The sequence below is a fragment of the Monodon monoceros genome, unplaced genomic scaffold (assembly GCF_005190385.1).
Source record: "Monodon monoceros isolate NGI ecotype Baffin Bay Population unplaced genomic scaffold, NGI_Narwhal_1 Super_Scaffold_20, whole genome shotgun sequence".
NCBI lineage: Eukaryota > Metazoa > Chordata > Mammalia > Artiodactyla > Monodontidae > Monodon > Monodon monoceros.
Window position 1 is genome coordinate 66,390,577 of NW_021703777.1, and position 19,329 is coordinate 66,409,905.

Consider the following 19,329-nt stretch of genomic DNA (forward strand, 5'->3'; position numbering starts at 1 on the left):
ATTAAAATAACACAGTATACATTGTGTTAATTATTGTTAATCATTCTCTCCACTAGGTGGTAGTATAGCCCGTTAAATACACTACTTTCTTTTCTCCCTGGTGTGGATTAAATTTCTAGAATCTTTGGTTTGATAGAAATGTGTTTGGGGTAAGTTTTTAGAATATGCAAATCTGTAATGTTTTTATTCTCTTAATTTTTGTAATCTTAATAGGGTGTTAGAAAAGTCCTTTAAAGAGTATTTCATTTGTCCTTTCTTTCCCTCCTTCCTTCATCCATTCATTTATCTGTACACCCATCCATACAAAATTAGGTGCCTGCTCTGTGCCAGGCACAACACTAGAGATTGAACCCTAGCAGAGGATGACATTATCCATGTGAGTCCCTGCCCACGTGCAGCTTAAATTCAGGAGGAGAGAGAAACATAAGACCTTAGAACCACTAAGAGGGGAGAACACAGAGTGAGGTGACAGAGCAGGGGTCCGCCAACCTCAGTTTCTGGACCACATCTGACCCAACACTTATGTTTGTATGGCCTGTGAGCCAACCACGGTGTTCACATTGTTTAATGGTTGGGAAAAAAAAACTTTAAAAATATTATGACATGTGAAAATTATCTGAAAGTCAAAAGCCAGTGTCCATAAATAAAAGTGTTAATAGGACATAGACTCATTCACAGATGTGTTGTCTGGCTGCTTTCACTCTACAAAGGCCTGCAAAATCTAAAACACTCATTGTCTGGCCTTTTACAGAAAAAGTTTGCCGACCCCCGTGATAGCGATAACTTGGGGCTGGTGGGGCGGGCGGGTACTGAGTGATGGCGCGGGGCAGGGGTGACGGTAGCGACTTCAAATCTGGTGCCTCTCGAAGGCCTCTTTGAGACCAGGATATCTGAAAAGAGACCCAAAAGGCAGGAAGTAGTCAATTAGGTGAAAGTCTGAGGATAAAATATTCCAGGTGGCAGAACACCGAGTCCAAAAGCTTGAAATTTGGGGTGAGCTTGGCCTGCTCAAGAATCGAAAGGAGGTCAGGGTGGTCAGCCCATGGCCAGCATGAGGGCGGTTATAAAGGCAGGCCAGGCCTCCCTCCTGAGAAACTCGGGCCGAGGGAGGTTAGAAAGCCATTACTGTCCGAAATGGGACCAGAACTGCTGGGTGTCAGGGCAGTAAGGACCCAGTACTCTTTGTTTGTTTTCTGTGAAGATATTCTGTATCTAACAGGCAGGCCTCCAATTTCAGGTTTGATTTTCATATGTTTGGCTTTCAAGAAACCTGTGCTTTTGCATCAGCTCCTTTGAAACACTCGTTCTACACTCAGTTCAGACTCCCCTGACTGACAAACGCCCATGGTGGCACTGCCACCATCTTTGTCTATACAGCGAAGGAAGTTTGTGCAATCATTTGAATATTTTCCCATGGAGCTTGCAGAAATTAACCTGGTATGTTGCTATAATACATGAACACCTTCCTCTTGTAAATACATACTGAACACATTACAGAAAGGGCTGAAGAACCCGTATTTAGCACCCCAATTAAGATCCTCCCCAGGGGTAACCAGTGTTACCAGTTTGTGTGTGTCCTTCTAGAAGGACATAAGTATGCTCCCATAGAGAAACTACATGGTGTTGTTCTGAGTGTGTGTGTGTAGAGGATGCACGTCATGGTATATACATATATACACCACCATGTGCGTACATCATTTTGCAGTTTGCTCTTTTTATTTGCTATAGTTTTAAGTTGTGCTCTGTGGAATCACGGGGGCAAAAGCACATGCGCTCCAAGCGCTTTGCACCACTTCCTTTAGAGCAGCTCTGCTTTAGATGTTTTACATGTGGGGCCTTTGGGTAAAATTTTTGTTTAAAGAACAGAACTGCTTCTTAAATAGAAAGTTTGCAAACTCTTTTCTTGTATGCTGCCTCCAATGCCTCATAAAAAAGAAAAACAGAAAAGTGAAAGCGCAGTTAGAATGTTACAGTGCACACATCTCAAGCACTTAGAGGAAGAGGGCAATTGCAGAGGCGTGGCTGCAGAGGCAAACAGCCAGCTTCAACCGGATGCCTGTTGGACTTCAGTCAACTGTGCTTTTGATTTTAAGGGGGAAAAAAAATTAAAGAACATGTACAAAATACAGACCGTAACTCAGTGTCTTACTCTAGGTATGTTCTGGATGATCAGTACACGAGTTCTTCCGGTGCTAAATTTCCCGTGAAGTGGTGTCCACCTGAGGTGTTTAATTACAGCCGCTTTAGCAGCAAATCAGATATCTGGTCATTTGGTAAGAGTCACGCTCCACTTCCCCTCAACTCTGCCCTGAAGAGGAACTGGGTGCATCGTTTGGCAATCCTTCTCCTCTTCCAGGTGTCTTAATGTGGGAAATATTCACTGAAGGCAGAATGCCCTTTGAGAAAAACACCAACTATGAAGTGGTAACCATGGTTACTCACGGCCACCGACTCCATCAGCCGAAGTTGGCGTCCAGATATGTATACGAGGTGATGCTGAGATGCTGGCAAGAGGTATAACATTTTTCGGGTGCTTTCTTCTTCGATCTCTAAAGCATTCAGGGATCTGGGCTTGGTAGATTCAAACTGTGTGGTCTTTATAGCCTAGTGAATGAGTGCATGTTTTATATGATTTCAAACTCCTAAGTAGGAAGCCGGTCTTCTCAACTCAGTCTGAATAATGGGAAGAAGATGTGAAGAAGTGGAAAACACTAATAATTAAGATAGTAAATTCAGGCTGCCGCTCCCTTCCCAAGTGGGGCTCCTGCCACAGTCGCCTGAGCTGGGGGCTCTGGGGATAAGCCCAGAGAAGTAGCTGTTCTTTCAGTGGATCTCTAGTGTTGTCGAAGTAGTACTCTTTCACCAGAGAAGTTTTTTTTCTCCAAGCCTCAACTTCCTCAGGTCATTTACTCTCAGTCTTCGGAAGTTTTCCTTCGCCCCGTGTTAAAATGTCACCTCAGAGAAGAGATTAGACACCAAAATGACTTTTGAAAGATAACAGTAACATTAGCTCAGAGGTATGATGTGCTAGGCACTGTGCTAAGTGCTTTCAATTTAGTTCTCAAAATAACCCTTCAAAGTGTGCATACTTTTACTATGACCACTCTGTGGATGAGGATATCACGTTGTCGTTTGCCTAAGGCCACTTAACTACAGAGAAGCGGAGTCCTGTCTGACTCCAAAGCCCATGCCCTGGTCACTTGCTATCATGCCTCCCAAGAGCACTGATTGGGATGGACAGAGGCCTTCTGGCCAAGAAGTGGTGCTAGGGGGAGTGCGGACAATGTGAGCAAAGGTAGGGTGGTGGTAATGAACTTGGTGTGTGTATGCAAGGGTAGAGATTGTTCTCATTGAGCATAGGGCCCCTGTGAGGGTTTTTGTGGGAAATAAAACTGGGTAGCAAGGGCCTGGGGGGAGGGGCAGGTTATAGAGGGCCCTGTGAGTCAGCAGGACTTGATTTTGCAGGCAGTTAGGATCTCTGTTAGGTTCTTGAATGGGATGCCAAAGCCACGTGGCAGAAAGGTTAGTGTAGCAGCAGCACGTGCAGGATCGATTAGACCTGTCTGGAGATGCATGTGTGTTCCGGCCCCAAAGCAAGGAGTCCCTTACTCTGGTATGCATTGCTATCTGAGTTGGAGCAGTGAAAAATCATTTTGGGGATGGATTCTGGAACCCACAGCTTCTACTTGATTTTGAATTGTAGAAACCAGAGGGAAGGCCTTCCTTTGAAGATCTGCTGCACGCGATAGATGAACTAGTCGAATGTACAGAAACTTTTGGAAGATGAGTGCTGTGACCGGATGATGCGATGGCTTCCAGATTCCAAAGCACGAGGAAGAGATGGCACTTTGTGGCAAACTTCTAATTTATTTAGCACTTGGACGTGTAGATTGTTTTACTTATAAAGGGGAAACACCTAAAACATTTGCTTCTCCACCAGCCGTAGCTCTGTGACCGAATCTTCTAGATTATGGAAATGCTGCCTTAGACACGATGGTTAAAAGCACCCACTTTTATACATTCCACAAGTACTGGAGTGCCCACTATGTGCCAGGCGCTATGCCCAGGCCCCAGGGTCTGCCCATTTTAGGGGTGCATCTGGGGTCACGTTAACCGGTGCCAGTGGAAGGCCAGGGTAATTGGGAGGGGGAAGGGTATCCGAGCCACGTTCCAGCCACCCCTCTCTTCCCTGTGACTTCTACAGAAATTTGGGCTGGGGCATTGTCTAGAATATGGGTTCCAGATGGATCAGGAACCCACCTTGGCTAAGTACCCATCGTTTGTTTTGAAACATCTGTTTTCAAGACTGCCATTAGCATTACATTAAAACATATTTGTATGCTGTACATATTGTAAATATATACAATATATAAAGTTATATATTTATAAGAAACATGAGTCGTCTTTTTTGTAATTTGATTTTTATTGGAGTATAGTTGATTTTATGAGTTGTCTTTTAATTGAAATGTTTAATTCTGTAATATATGAGCCAACCCTCTTAGGACTAGGGATTTTACCTTACAGCTGTCAATTCCTTTTCCCCTGAGGATCTAATATTCCCTACTGAAGAGAAAAATGTCTGGACCCTTCTATCACTAATGCCCCCTCCTCGCTTGGGTAGCCATGTTTGAGGTGCCTACCCAGCTTAAGCCCCCAGCAGGGGCTGTGTTTGGGCTAAGTGGACCTGCCCACGGATACAGCTAGTTGGAGTTGGATGGAAAATTGAGCCTAGGGGCAATCAATCAGTTTCTGTGTCTTAAGAATCTGTCCCTGGACATAAATGTGAAAGTGAGCTCTGGAGCAGAAGGAACAGAGGATGTTCGCCACAAAGGCTGTGTCCCAACTGCGCGCAAGACCCAGGAGCAAGCCAAGTTCTGGCAGAATTCAGGAAGCAGCCAGGAGAAATGGAGAGCATGGCGTCTGAGCTGTTTCCCAGATGGCTTTCAGGAGGCCAGGCTGGACTTGGGTTCCTGCATCAGAGAGATTGTCTGTTATAGCTTCATAGTAGACCCTGCAATTGAGTTTATTTGAGTGGGTTTCTGACCCTTATAATTTCTGACCAGGACACCATCTGAGTTAGAGCCTCATTTACTCATGAGCCCAGGGTAAAGAACGACAGTCTCCATCATGATGAAAGCAAGGCCGTGTATTGCCCCACACTGTATTGTTGGTTTTGTGGGCATCGAAAGCCCAGCAAGACACAGGGCCTTTCTTCAGGAGTTCGTCTACTCTGGGGGGCCGTGGTCTCCCCCCATGCTGTGGAGCATTGTGTGAACACTCTTTACGTAGCGTTCACATAAGTAGTACTTATGTGAAGAAGCTACTTAATGCCCAGCGACGAGTTGTCTCAGTCAACAGCATCCCACAGAACATTCTCCAGGAACAGCTGACGAGGTTAAACCACAGTGTTGCCAAGGAAACAGCTCACAGGTGGGCAATGCTGGGTTCAAGAGTTTACCCCCCTGGCTTCCTAAGCAAGTAATGGGCCAGAAGTTGTGCCCATGGCCTCAGAATAACACAAATACTATTCCCTGGCTGCCTGTTTCCTCGAGGACTCCCTGTAGACCTTGGGACATGAAAAAGGCATCTCTGTGGTTTGTGTTTGAAGCACTAAGAAGTCTTACCCATTCACGTGGGGCCCAAAGGAACCTGTGTACAGCAGGACTCAGGATCCCAGAGGATTTATTATGGCTCTTGCTTCCAAGAATGAGCTGAGGCCTCTACATTTGATTTTTTTTAAGCTACATACTCAAGGCCCACTTCCTCTACCATCTTCAAGTCTCATTAACAAGGGAGTGGCTTCTTCTGTCACATGCCAGGTTGTTGGGACCCGGATAGCATGTCCTCTGCGTGTGACTTCTCATTTCCCTATGTTTCCACTAAGGATCTAGAGGCAAGAGCAGGCAGTCGAGGTGAATGACCCATCTACCCTCTTTTGTTGATTGCACTGGCTTGAATATTATAGCAGTGGTACTAGAACCATTTAACTCACTAAGTGCTTTAATGGTTAAAAAAATTATTATACATGGCTGCGTTTATGGAAAATCAAGACCTTTTAAGGAACACAGGCTGTGGCTGGCTACTCTGAGTAGCACCTTCATATGACCATGGAGAATCATCTTTCCATTCTGGTCAGTTCATCCCCTGAAGGCTGTCTTCTATCCTTCCCTGTCCCCCTTATAATGGAAAAAAATAAAATATTTATCCTAAGTCTTGTCACAGTCTGTTTGCCACCTTCCTTCTCATCTTCCTATTTACCTGTACCCCCATCACAAAAATATACACACCTGTTAACTGAATTGTAGCTCATTCAAGGGGTTGGCTGTATGTGCGCCGTGCCCTACTGTCATTGTCATACCTTCCTCCTTCCTCCTTCCTTCGTCTCTCACCTTGAGTCCTCTTGTCCCTCCCAGCCCCATCCCATACTTCCCTTTTGACCTTGAGGAACTGTGTTTAGAGCGCTAGGTCGCTTTGAAGAGAGAGGAGAAAGTATAGCCCTTAACCTAATAGTTATGTATACTTTTGATGGGAAAACAAGATTTGGCAACATTTGGGAATATTTTCTTCAAAAATCTTTAAATATTTCACTAGAACTTAAAAAGTTTTTATATAAAACCATAGCTACGGCTAAAGGAGAAGTAAAAATAGAAGAATCCACCCAGAATGTGTAAAGAGATCTTAATCTAGAAAGCAGGGAATAGGAAGGGCAACGTGAATCTGCTGTGTCTTCAGTGCAGTGGTTCCCTTTGGTTTTAGTTACTTTTTGGTTATTTTTCAGTGGGATGAAGTGCAACTCCTAAGTGCGTTTTTATTGTTGATGTTGTTGTGTTTGTAGTTCTCGGCCATGCCCCAGTCACCTGGGGATGGATTAGTTTTTTCCCTCCTGCCCCGCAAAATAAACTTTCCTCGTACGGTGCCTAAAGTGTTAGTACTGAGTAGGAGGACAGAATATTCTAGACGTGGTACTTCAAAACTTACAATCTGATTCTGTTTCTACCACTAACGGTGTCCCTTATCCTATCTGTGCCTCCAATTCTTTCTCTGTCCAGAGAGAGCAATTTGAATTCATGCTCTTTTTAAGGTCCCTTTTACCCAAATCTTGTGATTTCTTGAAAATGGTGTTTGCTGGAATCACCCACGCACTCGGGAATGAAGAACTAATAGCAGCTACCCTCAAAGATCTGGATGTAGATTATCAAGCTTTCTCTTATATAGGCCATTGGGTTGTCATTCACACACTTCTCTGAGGTTTTTAGAACAGGAAAATAGGTGGGGTTAACTTTGCCTGTGAGAAACGTCTTGGGTGAGCTATGATTTCAGTTAAAAGATGTGTTTTTGTGACAGGAGCATCGCTGAAGACCTGAAGGCTGTTTTGTTTGCTCCCCGCACAAGTGCAGCCATGATTCTTTCCACCTGTAAGTAAGATGGCTTTGTCCTTTATCTTCAGGGCTTGTTCTGGGCATGGTGCTTAGTCTTGAACGCCAGAAACTGTGAAGTGTGGAAGATAAGTTCCCCAGATGTTGTGACAGGGTTTTGTTTGTTATTTAAATACCCATGGTGGTGATGTAATTTTAGAAAATGTTCAGCATTAAGAAAACAAAAGAAAACAAAATAGTGTCCTTAAATCTACCTGTGTGTGTGTAGAAATGCAATCAGTGTGAAAAGTGTTTGTATTTAGAATATTTAGTGTAAAGAACTGAGGGCAAAAGTCTAGGAGACCAAGTTCCACTTCAGGATTTGCTGCAACATTAGTGGGTCACCTTTGGTAAGTTCTTTAGATCAGGTACCCATCTGTACAATGGGCACTCTCTTTTTGCCTACCTCCCAACAAGATACTAGAGAGAAACAATAGATTAAAATGACAGGCTCTTCATGAACTTAATTTTGGAGTTGCTTTGGAAGACTATTCAGTCCCATGTACAAGTTTTGGAAAAGCTTGTTGATTTACCTCGAAGACTCAGAGAGCCTTATCATGCAAATAATTAAAAATCTGGAAGAAAAATACTGATTTTAATCCTGGATGACTATGGAAACAAGCTTCAACAAAGCTCAGTCACCTCAGAATAAAGCAATCAAGGCTGCTGACAACAGTTTTTGCACTTCTGAGTTTTAAGTGACATTAGGAAAAATTTTTTGCAATTTTTAAATGTCATGTGTTTAAACCAAATCACCTCATTAGGACCCAACACTTGTTGGTAGGATTCGTAAAAAATAAACCAGGCTACTCCACTTGTACCTACCTGAATTATAACTTACAGTCTGGGTCCACACATAGATCAAGACGGGGTGCCCATTATCAGAAACACGGGCCAAGCAGAGCAAAGCAGAAAGAGCTAAGAAGCAGTAACCCATGTCCCCACTTCCCCCAATGGCAGGACAAAGGTGAGCAGTGACTTAATAAGAACCTTTTCATTAAAAGCCATGTGGGCATCTGTTCTTCATTTCTCCTGAGGTCAGAACTCGAGAGAAGGCTGTAATGATAACAGGAAGGATTCAGTTATATATAAAATAAACAGTGAGGGTTGAGACAAGGATTAGATTGCCCAAAGGATTGAATAAGAGACCACCTATTAGTGGGGATATTTTGAGGATCATTCTATCTGGCCTGGGAGGGCATGGGTTTGATGAACTATCACTGTCCTTTCCAGCTTCTGATAATTTGATTCAACGGTAAGACTCACCCGTTTATTTCTTCCACAGATTGCACTTAGATGTGGCTCCATTTTCTTTCTTTCTTTTTAAATTAATTAATTTATTTAATTTATTTTTTATTTTTGGCTGCGTTTGGGTCTTTGTTGTTGCACACGGGCTTTCTCTAGTTGCAGTGAGCGGGGGCTACTCTTCATTGCGGTGCATGGGCTTCTCATTGCGTTGGCTTCTCTTGTTGCAGAGCACGGGCTCTAGGCGTGCAGGCTTCAGTAGTTGTGGCTCACAGGCTGTAGAGCACAGGCTCAGTAGTTGTGGTGCATGGGCTTAGTTGCTCCACGGCATGTGGGATCTTCCCGGACCAGGGCTCGAACCCATGTCCCCTGCATTGGCAGGCAGATTCTTAACCACTGCGCCACCAGGGAAGCCGTGGCTCCATTTTCTTCTGGGTAAAACAATGAGTGTTTACTGTTGACCAGAGAAAGCTAAGAGGTGCCCCAGGGTGTGTTACTACTAATCAAAAAAATGTTTATAGGTATTTTTTGGGCCAGAGTCATTTGGGAAATACATTGGTTGTTTTAAGGGCTGTCATAGAAGTCTGGCCTCATAGGCTGCTGTAGGGCAGGAGGAGATCCTTGTGGAAGGTGCAATATTGATCTTACTGACTGGTGTGCAGAGCCTGGGAGTGGTACCAGGGCACTGCTCCTGTGAGGGTCAGTTTGTGAAACACAATTGGTCGTTTCTCCCAACTAACCCCTGCTCTGAGGACAGACCCAGCCCAGGAGAATCATTTAGGGGACGGGGACCAGGGAGATGTGCTGGGGGTTCGAAAAGCTGACCACCTCCCTTCCCTCCATCTCATCATCACCTAATTTCTCTGTCTTTTCTTCCCAATTTATAAAGTAGAAGGAAAAATAATAATTGGGTGGTTCTTAAGTGTTGGTGTGCCTGAAGTGTGCTTTAGGATACTGTTAAAATGCAGTTTTCTGGACTCATAATTTGATCTGGAGGGTGAGGTAAGGACCCCTTGGTCACTCTGCTTTTCTTGGGTCTCTGCTTTCAAAGCCCTCTCTTATTCCTCGTTGTGTTTGAGTCCCATGCCAACCCCTTTAAGTTAGTATCTTCTGTTATTTCTTTCACAATTAATACAGAGATAACGAGGGTGGCTGCACACGCATCTCTAAGGTGGCCCCAGTGATGTCCCCCTCCAGCTGTTCACACGATCCCTCTCCTTGGGGAAAGATGGAGTATGGTAACAGGGGTGGATGGAGTGTTACTGGGAGGTTAGGTTACAGCAGACTGTGGCTTCTTAGTGCTCTTGGGCTCCCTGTCTCTTGGATAACCTGCTGCCATGCTGCGAGCATTCTCAGGCAGCCTGTGGAGAATCCCCATCACCAGGAACCATGCCACCAAGGCCAGCGACAGCCATGTGACTGAACTTGAAAGTAGATTCTCCAGCAAATCCCAGCTCCCCTTTACTACAATTTCATGAGCTTCATGAACTTCTCAATTTGATTCAGAGGCGCCCAGTTAAGCAGTGCCTGGACTCCAGACCCACAGAAATTGTGAGATAGTAAACAGTTTCTGCCTCTAGGTTTGGAGCTAATTTGTTTCCAACAATAGATACCTAATTCAGTGGCAAAAGCTAGGAGAGCCATGGACCAAAAAAAGACTTGGCCACTTTTACTGCCACTTTGCCTCAGGCTGGAGATGGTCCCCTTTCTCAAAAATAGGTTCAGTGTTAATATGGACACTAGTATATGTGTCTTTCCTTTTGTTTCTAAACCACTTCACTTCTATCCTCCTGCAACTGCCTGAAACCCATAGCAATAATGCTAACAGCAGTCACCATCTGGAACTGCGTCTGTGAGGTTTCCACGCCTTCTTGTGTGTGACCGGCAGATGCCCTTTCTGTGTAGTGAAGCCCACTGGCTGGCATCTGTCCCCTTCCTGCCCTCGGGGGGTGGGGTGCTGCCCAGTGCTGGCCGCCAGCGGGTCTGGTGGCCAAGCACCTACATCCCAAGTTGGCCAGGTGTCTTGTTTGTGATGTCTGTGAGCTGCTCATGAACTTGGAGCTCACGGGCCACAGTCTCCTAGGAAACACTGCTCTGAGACCAGGGGATGGAGGAGATGTGGGCAAGATGCCTGCAAAGTCCGCCTCACGCCAGCTCAGGACTGGGAAAGAATAAAATTCCTGTGTGGAACAAACAAGGGCTTCTGGTGCTGGAATGTTTGGTGCCTGGGGCTTTGCTGGCTGAAGCTGTGAACAGAGGAGCGATCAGTCTTCAGGGAGACTCTGCCTTTCCCTTCAGCATCTTTGCCCCTGGGACCCTGTCTCCCCTAGTGCCCAGCGCCCCATGCAGCTCCCCAGGCTTCCGGAGTCTCTGCACCCCTTCCCCACACACAGCACCCCTCAGGCTCAGCCAGGCCAGCACCGTTCTTCTCCTCCACCCAGATTATCAGTTACTGTCCCATGAGCTAGCTGCCTGTTTTCTGTTAGGAACCAACAAATCCCTAATGGAGTTATTCCCCTTACTTGAAGGTTTCACAGACGGGATAATGTCCAGAAAACAGTTTGGGATCTAATAATGGGTTGCTAACTTATTTTGTCAATACGTTCAAAAACACTAACATCTCTGGCGACTATCATTTCTTAGAAGAACGGACATTTTAATATCAAAAGGAAACAGTGTTCTTTCAGTAATTCTGTTGAAAGGAGTGCCCTTTTAATATCAAAGGAGGCGCACACACAAAGCAGGGATAATTTAATGCTTCAAATATATAAAGAGCATAAATTCAGAATCAAGGATATCTTTAGAAATTTTTTTAATTTAAATTTTATTTTATATCGGAGTATAGTTGATTTATAATGTTGTGTTAGTTTCAGGTGTACAGCAAAGTGATTCAGTTATACATGTACATATATCAACTCTTCTTCAGATTCTTTTCCCCTGTAGGTTATTACAGAATATCGAGTAGGGTTCCCCTTGCTATACAGTAGGTCCTTGTTGATGATCTGTTTTATATATAGTAGTGTGTATATGTTAATCCCAAGCTCCTAATTTATCCCCCTCCCACCTTTCCCCTTTGGTAACCATAAGTTTGTATCAAGGATAACTTCTTAAATTGAATAAATGTTTCTGTGAAAAACTCAGTGTATTTCTCTCTCTCTCTCTCTCTCTCTCTCTCTCCCCCCCCCCCCCCCATCCTTCCCTCTCTCCCCCTCTCCCTCTCTTTCTATTTTCTTTTCTTTCTTTCCCTCATTGGTGTGGATTCTTGGTTTGGTGTCTTTTCAGAAAGTCTTTACTGGTGCCTGCTTAGAGGCAGAAATTCAGGTTAAAAAACTAGCTATGTGTCACACCTCCCAGATGATATGGGTTAAGTCCATTAACATGTATCTGGTCTTCAGAAGTCCCTTAAATAGATCTAGTGGTGGGAATTTATCACAGTCATGAGGAGGTTTGACCTTTCTGTAAATTTCTGGAAAAAAAATAAGGCGCTTCTTGTAGTGAACTTAGAGGATCAGTTCCAATTGCCCAGAGCCATTTATCCAAAGCCACAGGTTTTCCACACTTTCCAGTTCCCCGAGCCCTTCAGCTGTGAGCGCAGCTGCCCTGGAATTCCTCGTCCTAAAACCGCAACCTGGATTGTGTGCGTTGGGCCACTAGCCTAGTCTTTGGCTCAAGGCACTTCTTGAAACGAGCCAGTTATTCATGTTTTCAAATAAAAATCACCAGCCTTCTGCCAGTTATTCTAAGCAAACTCAGGAGGACTGAATTTCGCCTGAAGCACTGATTCATAACGAAAACTCTGCCATCGTAAATACGTGAGGTTCCATAGATATAAATCTGAAAACATTCGAAACGGAGGGAACGCCACCAGCTTCGCTTCCCAGACGGTGGTGACCCAGCAGCCCTTCAGCTACCGTTCATCTGCTGGACTGTGAGCGGCGGGGAGCTGTTCGGAGAAGTGGTGCTTCTCCCACTCGCTCCCTTCCAGCGCCCCCTGGTGGAAACCCGTCCCCAAGCCGAGCCCTGCTGCAGCCACGCACACAAGCAGAAGGCTGTTAGGAGACCTGCACGGGTGGGAGAAGGGGGAAGCAAGCCTTCCCAGGAGAGTACGCGAACACTAAATAAAATAAGAGGTTCGACTCCCTTACCCATGAGGGACGTGCCAGTTCCTAAAGGTCACGGAGATTACGCCGGGATGTGATGCCCTTTTCCTGATTTGCTGGTACAAGATAGATAATTAAAGGTATTTGCTGGGGAATAAGAAGCAGATGAAAAGAATAGCGCAGATGTAAGCCTGGGAGGGGAAGCTCTGGCTTCTTCCTGCGTTAATCCTCAACACTGAATATCACCTTCTAGCAGGCAAATAGTCATTGCCCATCTCTGGGGCATTTTAGATCGTCTCTGGCAAAGACCAGATATGCATGAGTTTCTGCCTTCATTGGGGATTTTATAAAGGCGAAAAAGGGCTTTCTCTCTGCAGGTTACTGAGAAAAGCAATTCAAAGAATGGCTTCTGGAACCACAGCAGGCGTGTGGCAGTGACTCTCCATTTACCCACTCACCTGGAAGACCTGTGATGCTGTAAATAGAAAATGACCACAAATCTAATAATCATTGCTATCCGCTTTGGCATGAATCATTACTTCAGTCTGTAAATAAAGAGGCCTGGTGTCTTGAAGAGTCAAGCCAAGCACGGAACACCAGGACGCTGTTTGGCTTTCACAACTTGTTTTTTACTCACTCATCAATTATTTATTGGGCAGCGACTACTTGCTAGCAACTGTGCTGGGCGGAACTGAACCATAAACAAGGCGGAGGTTGTCCTCGCTGCTCACAGCTCTTCTTGGTCTTCAGGGGAGATAGAACAAAACCGTGTCGTAATTAAAGCTGTGGCAGAGTAGTACCCTTATTTGAAGGCAGCTGTCTTTGCTACTGAGTGAGGACAAATAAATCACTTGTGAAAAAACTTCCTCCTAAATTCCAGGCTGCAGGAGAGAGTAAAGATAACCGAGAGATTGCTGTTGGATTTATAGTCCACTCTGGTGGTGTGTAGTCATGTATGGTAAATTCAGTGAAGGCGGGGGGGGGGGAGCCTTTTCCTAGTCTCCAGATATCATTCCTGCTGACAAATGCCAGCAATTTCTCTTTGAAAGTTCTATGTTTAATTTAAGGTATAATAATGGTTAATTTTATGGGCCCTGATGCCTAGGTAGTGGGTTAAATGTTACTGTGGATGTTTCAGTGAAGATATTTTTTGTGTGAGATTAACATTTAAATCAGTGGATCTTTAGTAAAGCAGATTACCGAGACATAATGTGGGTGGGCCTCATCTAATCAGTTGAAGGCCTTAATAAACCAAAGACTGACCTCCACTAGGCAAGAAAAAATTCGGCCAGCAGACTGCCTTTGGACTCAGACTGCAGCTCTTCCCTGGGTCGCAAGCCCACCCCGTCAGATTTTGGACTCACCAGCCCTCACAATTGTGTGAGCCAATTCCTTAAGTCAGTTTATCTTGCTCTCTCGCTGATCACTCTGACAAATACAGTTGTCATGCTTACAGATATGAAAATGCCTTTAAAAGAAGCACCGCCGTACATGTTTACTGTTATATCAGTTTACTATCATATCATTTTCACCTTGCCAAGACTAAGCTTCAGAGCACCTCCGGAGAGCTGTGTTGATAGTGGAGAGAGGACCCCTTAGAGTCCTGAGCGGGGTGAACAGGGGTAGAGAATGGGCTCAGAACACAGGAGTTGTGGGGTTGAAGGTCAGCTTTGGTTTACTTGACCTTCTTCCCATTTTGTCTTCAGAGGGAGGACCATAGTGTGCTTCTATCTGTTTACCTCAAATCTGCTCTTTGAATACACAATACATACTTGCTGAATGAATTCTAGGGAACTGAGTGAGGCAAAAGGTTGGACATTAAATGAGCAACTGCTCTGTCCTAGACATTTCATCTCTGCTGTCTTATGCAATCTTCTCATCCACAAGGACTGTCTCATTATTATGCTCATGGACTCAGCCAAGCTCTGTGGGCTTAAATTCAGTCTCAGCTGCTTTTTTAGGTATGTAGCTTTGGACAAATGACTGAACCTGTCTGTTACTCAATTTCTTCATCTGTGAAATGGGGATAATTACAGGACCTATTTCAGTGTGTAGGGAGTGAGTTAGTATAGGATAGGAAGATCTTCCTGTAGTCCCTCCATATGGTAAATGCTTCGTTGGTAGCAGTGGGAAACTGCCTTTCCTACAAGGTAGGTTTTATTTCTATCATTTTCCAGATCAGCCTCCTGAGTAATTGCCCCAAATCATATTGTCGCTACAAGAAAATGGAGTTGTGATTTGACTTCAGGTTACCCTGACCCTAGTGACTGCTCAACCCCATATGCTGTCCTTATACAGAAAAAAGAACATTTGAACACCAGGTTTTAACCATTTCATTTAGCATCTCGTGGATTGATGCTTGATTTTGGATAAGCTGCCGCTGCTTTTTCTCCTTCCCACCTCCTTCCTCCTCCTCCCTCTCTTCCTTCTTCTTTTTTTTTTTTTTTTTTTTTTTTTTGCGGTACGCGGGCCTCTCACTGTTGTGGCCTCTCCCGTGGCGGAGCACAGGCTCCGGACGCGCAGGCTCAGCGGCCATGGCTCACGGGCCCAGCCGCTCCGTGGCATGTGGGATCTTCCCGGACCGGGGCACGAACCTGCATCCCCTGCATCGGCAGGCGGACTCTCAGCCACTGCGCCACCAGGGAAGCCCCCTTCTTCTTTTTTACTCTGCCTGGAACAAAAGGTTAGACTTATGACCTACTACAAGCTCCGGAAGCTTTACTGTTCTACTTATTTCTACTTAGTCAAAAGGACGTGGTCAACCTAGCTTGCTCTGCGGCCGGCCAGCGTCGAGCTGTGAGATTGCATGTGGTAGAATGAGTTACCGACAAATAGAGCCTAAGTGTAATGTGATGGTGTAGATATTGAGGAGACGTTATTTAACAGCTATCTATTGAGTTCTTGCTCTGTACCAGGCTCTCATGCTGGATGCTATGGACAAGACAAAAAACCATGAGACTCAGACCGTGAAATTGAAGAGTTCACAATCGAGCTCAGTGGTTCTTAACAAGGGGTGATTTTTGCCCACAGGGGACATCTGACAATTCCTGGAAACATTTTGGTCTTCACACCTGGGTGTGGGAGGTGGGTATCAGAGGAGTGAGGTGCTGTTGGTACTGACACCTAGTGCACAGGGGCCAGGGATGCTGCTCGACATAGTGTAATACACAGGACAGCTCCCGCAGCAAAGCAGTCATCACTCTAAGGTGTCAGTAGTGGTGAGATTGAGGAGCCCTGTGAGAGATGAAGGCTACGCAAAGAAAAGTAAATAACCATTGAAGTTGGTACCTAATTATGAGCCACAGAGCAAGACAGATAACAGTGCTTTGGGAGCCGAAGGAAGATTAGGTGGGAGTGGATTGCAATGGAAGCCTTTTTTAAGCCGGGGACAGAAATGTGCAAGGTGTCTGTGAGAACAGTGAACAGAAGAATAGAAGCTGGTGTAATAGGAATTGGTGAGCACTAAGCATCAGGGTGGGGCTGGCCAGATTACGGAAGGCCTCGGAAATAAGGAAAGATATACTCTTGTTGCCATATGTAATTGAGAGTCTATTTTATTTTATTAATTTAATTAAAGGAATGAAGATGTGGAGAGAGTAGGGAAGGCTGACAGCTGGGGGAAGAATGGTCCAGGCAGAACAAAAGCGAAGAGCCTTGGGTGAGAGCAGTCCTGGCCCAGAAGCATTGCGGGGGCAGTGTGGATGGGGTGAAATGAGCACAAGCACATTGGAGAGAAGGTGAGAGGCACCAGGAGGCCAGGTCGTGGACGGTTTAAGGACGATTGTGAGAAAATTGGCTGTAATGCACAGTGAAATGGAGAGCCATTGTGGGTTTGTGAGACAAGGAGTAGCATGATCTGACCTAGGTTTTAAATTAATTACTGTGGCCACTGAAAAATAAGCCATAAAGGGTGGGGGGATGGGATTAAGTGTAGAAGCAGAAAGAAGTTAGGAGACTCTTGGTATAATCCAGATAATGGAGACTTAGACCTTGTTAGTAACAGGAGGGTGGGGAAAAGCAGTAACGTTCTGTGTGTGTGTGAGTTTTAAATTGTGGTGAAATGTAATTAACATAAAATTTACCATTTTAACCATTTGTAAGTGTAGAGTCCAGGAGCGTGAAGTCCAAGCACATTATTGTACAATCATCACCATTACTCATCTCCAGAACTTTTTCGTCATCTCAAGCAGAAACTCTTGGATACATTTTTTTTTTTTTTGCGGTACGCGGGCCTCTCACTGTTGTGGCCTCTCCCGTTGCGGAGCACAGGCTCCGGACGCGCAGACTCAGCGGCCATGGCTCACGGGCCCAGCCGCTCCGCGGCACGTGGGATCTTCCCGGACCGGGGCACGAACCCGTGTCCCCTGCATCGGCAGGCGGACTCTCAACCACTGCGCCACCAGGGAAGCCCTTGGATACATTTTTAAGGAATAGTCAGCATGCTCTCCTGATGGATTGGACTGGGGTATGAGAGAAAGAGAGGAGTCAAAGGTAACTCCAAGATCATTGGCCTGAGCAACTGGAAAAATGGAGTTGCTCTTGACAAGATGGAGAAGAGTGGATAGACGAGTTTGGGGAGGAAGATGAGAGGAGTTCAGATTTCTTCCTGTGAATTCGAGATGTCCACTAGACATCCAAGTGGAGAATTTGAGAGTGCCTTTGGCTGTGCAAGTCTGGAATTCATTGGCACTGGGGTAGAGGCGTACATTTGGGAGTCATCAGCAGATAGATGGCTTTTAAGACACAGGAAGGAATGAGATAATCAAGGGAGCGAATAAGGCAGAGTAAAGAAGAAATCAAAAGCTTTGGGGCAGCCTAGCATTAGACACAGTCTAAGAAGTTAGCAGGGAGGAGGAGAAAGCAGTAAAGGAGACTGAGAAGAAGGAAGACCAGCAGGACCTAGTGTTAAACGCTGCTGAGAGCACAGGTAAGATGAGGCCTTAGAATTGACCGTTGTTTATAGCAGTGCATAGGACCCTGGTGACTCTAACAAGAGCAGTTTTGGGAAGTAGTAGGATCAAAAGCTTAACTGGGATGGCTTAAGAGAAAGTAGGAGGGAAAGAATTGGAGGCAGCAAATAAAGACTGCTAATTACTATAAATGGGGAGCAAAGCTGATGGAAGAAATAAGATCAAGGGTAATTTGTTGTTTTGTTTTTAAGGGGTGAAGTAGCAGTATATTTATATGCTATTGGGAAGGATCCAGTAGAGAGGGGGAAAATGGTGATGTAGAAGAGGGAAGGAGTATTTAAATACCTCTACATGGGACTTTGACACAGCATTTTGCCACAGTCCATACCATACTCTGCTTGCTTCTCTCACTTGTATAACCTACACCGGACTTCACATTTCTTGGCCTGGATGGATGCATATCTGTACGGGGCTCTAAGGCAACACTGGAATAAATCGGTAAGGATGCAAATTAGAACCACTCCTGCCAAGGTAGACAGAGCCCCCAAGTGCTGACGTACCCTGTTTGGGGGGCGTGTTTTTGGCAATTGGCTCATGCAGAGGCCACCAGATGAAAACTGACAGTCAGAAGCAGTTGAGATCCAAAAGCCTAATAATACACCATGTAGTGAAGGTTTGCGGAACTCTGTTTTGGTCCCTGGAAATCCACTTTGTGTTTCTTGGTGCAGGCTAAGGAAGAAAGTTATTAAATCAGGGGTGAGTGATCTCATAGCAGTGGGAGCAAAAGTGAATCTTTGCCTGGGCTTGGACTGGAATTGTATCTCCAGAGTAGGAATGAGATGTTTACCCCTGGACACCACCAGTGTGTCTGTAGCCCAAACGTTGAATAACGGCGACATCCAAACCGGAGAAAGGCAAGTAACTAATGCATGAATCTAGGTTTTGAAGGTGAAAGGCAAAGGAACCAGTATATATTGATTACTGTGTGGATATCTTTATTCTTATCCACCCTATTCTATCCTGGAAGGATGACCTGTAGGGGATTAAACGTGGAAGCCAGACTCCATCGTGGCTCAGTGAGCCCGGCCTCTTGGTATTCATTCTTCTCCACCTTGCACTCTATCCTGGAAAAGTGATCTGTAGGGCTTGGTTCAGCATGCTTCTGAGCCCTCTGGCTTCTGGTTACACTACACCCATGGGGAGCCCTGGAAGGAAGCTGTGGTGAGGTTACCTTGAACTGGCTGTGTCCCTCTACAGCAGATCATTGCTCCTGTAAAATGGTCTCTGCTCTGCTTAACTCTCTCACTTTCCTGGGCCTTTTGGACATGGGGATGGTGACAGTTCCACTATTGCTGGACCCAGGTGTCTGCACATTCTTTATCATTACCTTACCCCCTTCTACACCTTTGTAATTAGTCTCTTTGTAAATAAACCCTTCTAAAAGTGTTCTAATTTAAGTATGTCTTGTTTTATATTATAGGCCTGATTGATACCATAATTGGTATCATAAGTGGCTCTAGGAAACAGAGTCAAAATTGGAATTGTGATTTATTTGGTCATATAGTTAGAGGTCCAGGGATAGCCTTATTGCTGGGAGAAATAACTCAATTTTCCATTACTCCAATTATCATTGGTGGTAGCCTGGGATGAAGGGCAAAA

The 19,329-nt window shown here is 45.1% G+C and overlaps 2 protein-coding genes across 10 annotated transcripts in view; both read left to right on the forward strand.

The window, feature by feature from the left end:
- The window catches only part of TEC (tec protein tyrosine kinase), a 149,629-nt gene extending 136,468 nt beyond the window's left edge, over nt 1-13,161 (forward strand). For 4 of the 8 annotated variants that reach the window (XM_029234631.1, XM_029234628.1, XM_029234630.1 and 1 more), the window contains 3 exons: nt 2,155-2,273; nt 2,357-2,514; nt 3,704-4,398. In XM_029234631.1, coding sequence (XP_029090464.1) covers nt 2,155-2,273; nt 2,357-2,514; nt 3,704-3,787 — 361 coding nt within the window. In that variant the 3' untranslated portion in view covers nt 3,788-4,398. Of the gene's footprint in view, nt 1-1,237; nt 2,291-2,356; nt 2,515-3,703; nt 4,399-7,344; nt 7,416-13,137 lie in introns of those variants that run through there. The other 4 variants (XR_003795470.1, XM_029234633.1, XR_003795471.1 and 1 more) reach the window with 4 other exon arrangements.
- Nucleotides 7,351-19,329, forward strand: part of TXK (TXK tyrosine kinase) — a 61,915-nt gene continuing 49,936 nt past the window's right edge. The window contains exon 1 of one of the 2 annotated variants that reach the window (XM_029234636.1): nt 7,351-7,415. In XM_029234636.1, the coding sequence (XP_029090469.1) occupies nt 7,400-7,415 (16 nt within the window). In that variant the 5' untranslated portion in view covers nt 7,351-7,399. The remainder of the gene's footprint in view (nt 7,416-19,329) is intronic. The other variant, XM_029234634.1, reaches the window with a different exon arrangement.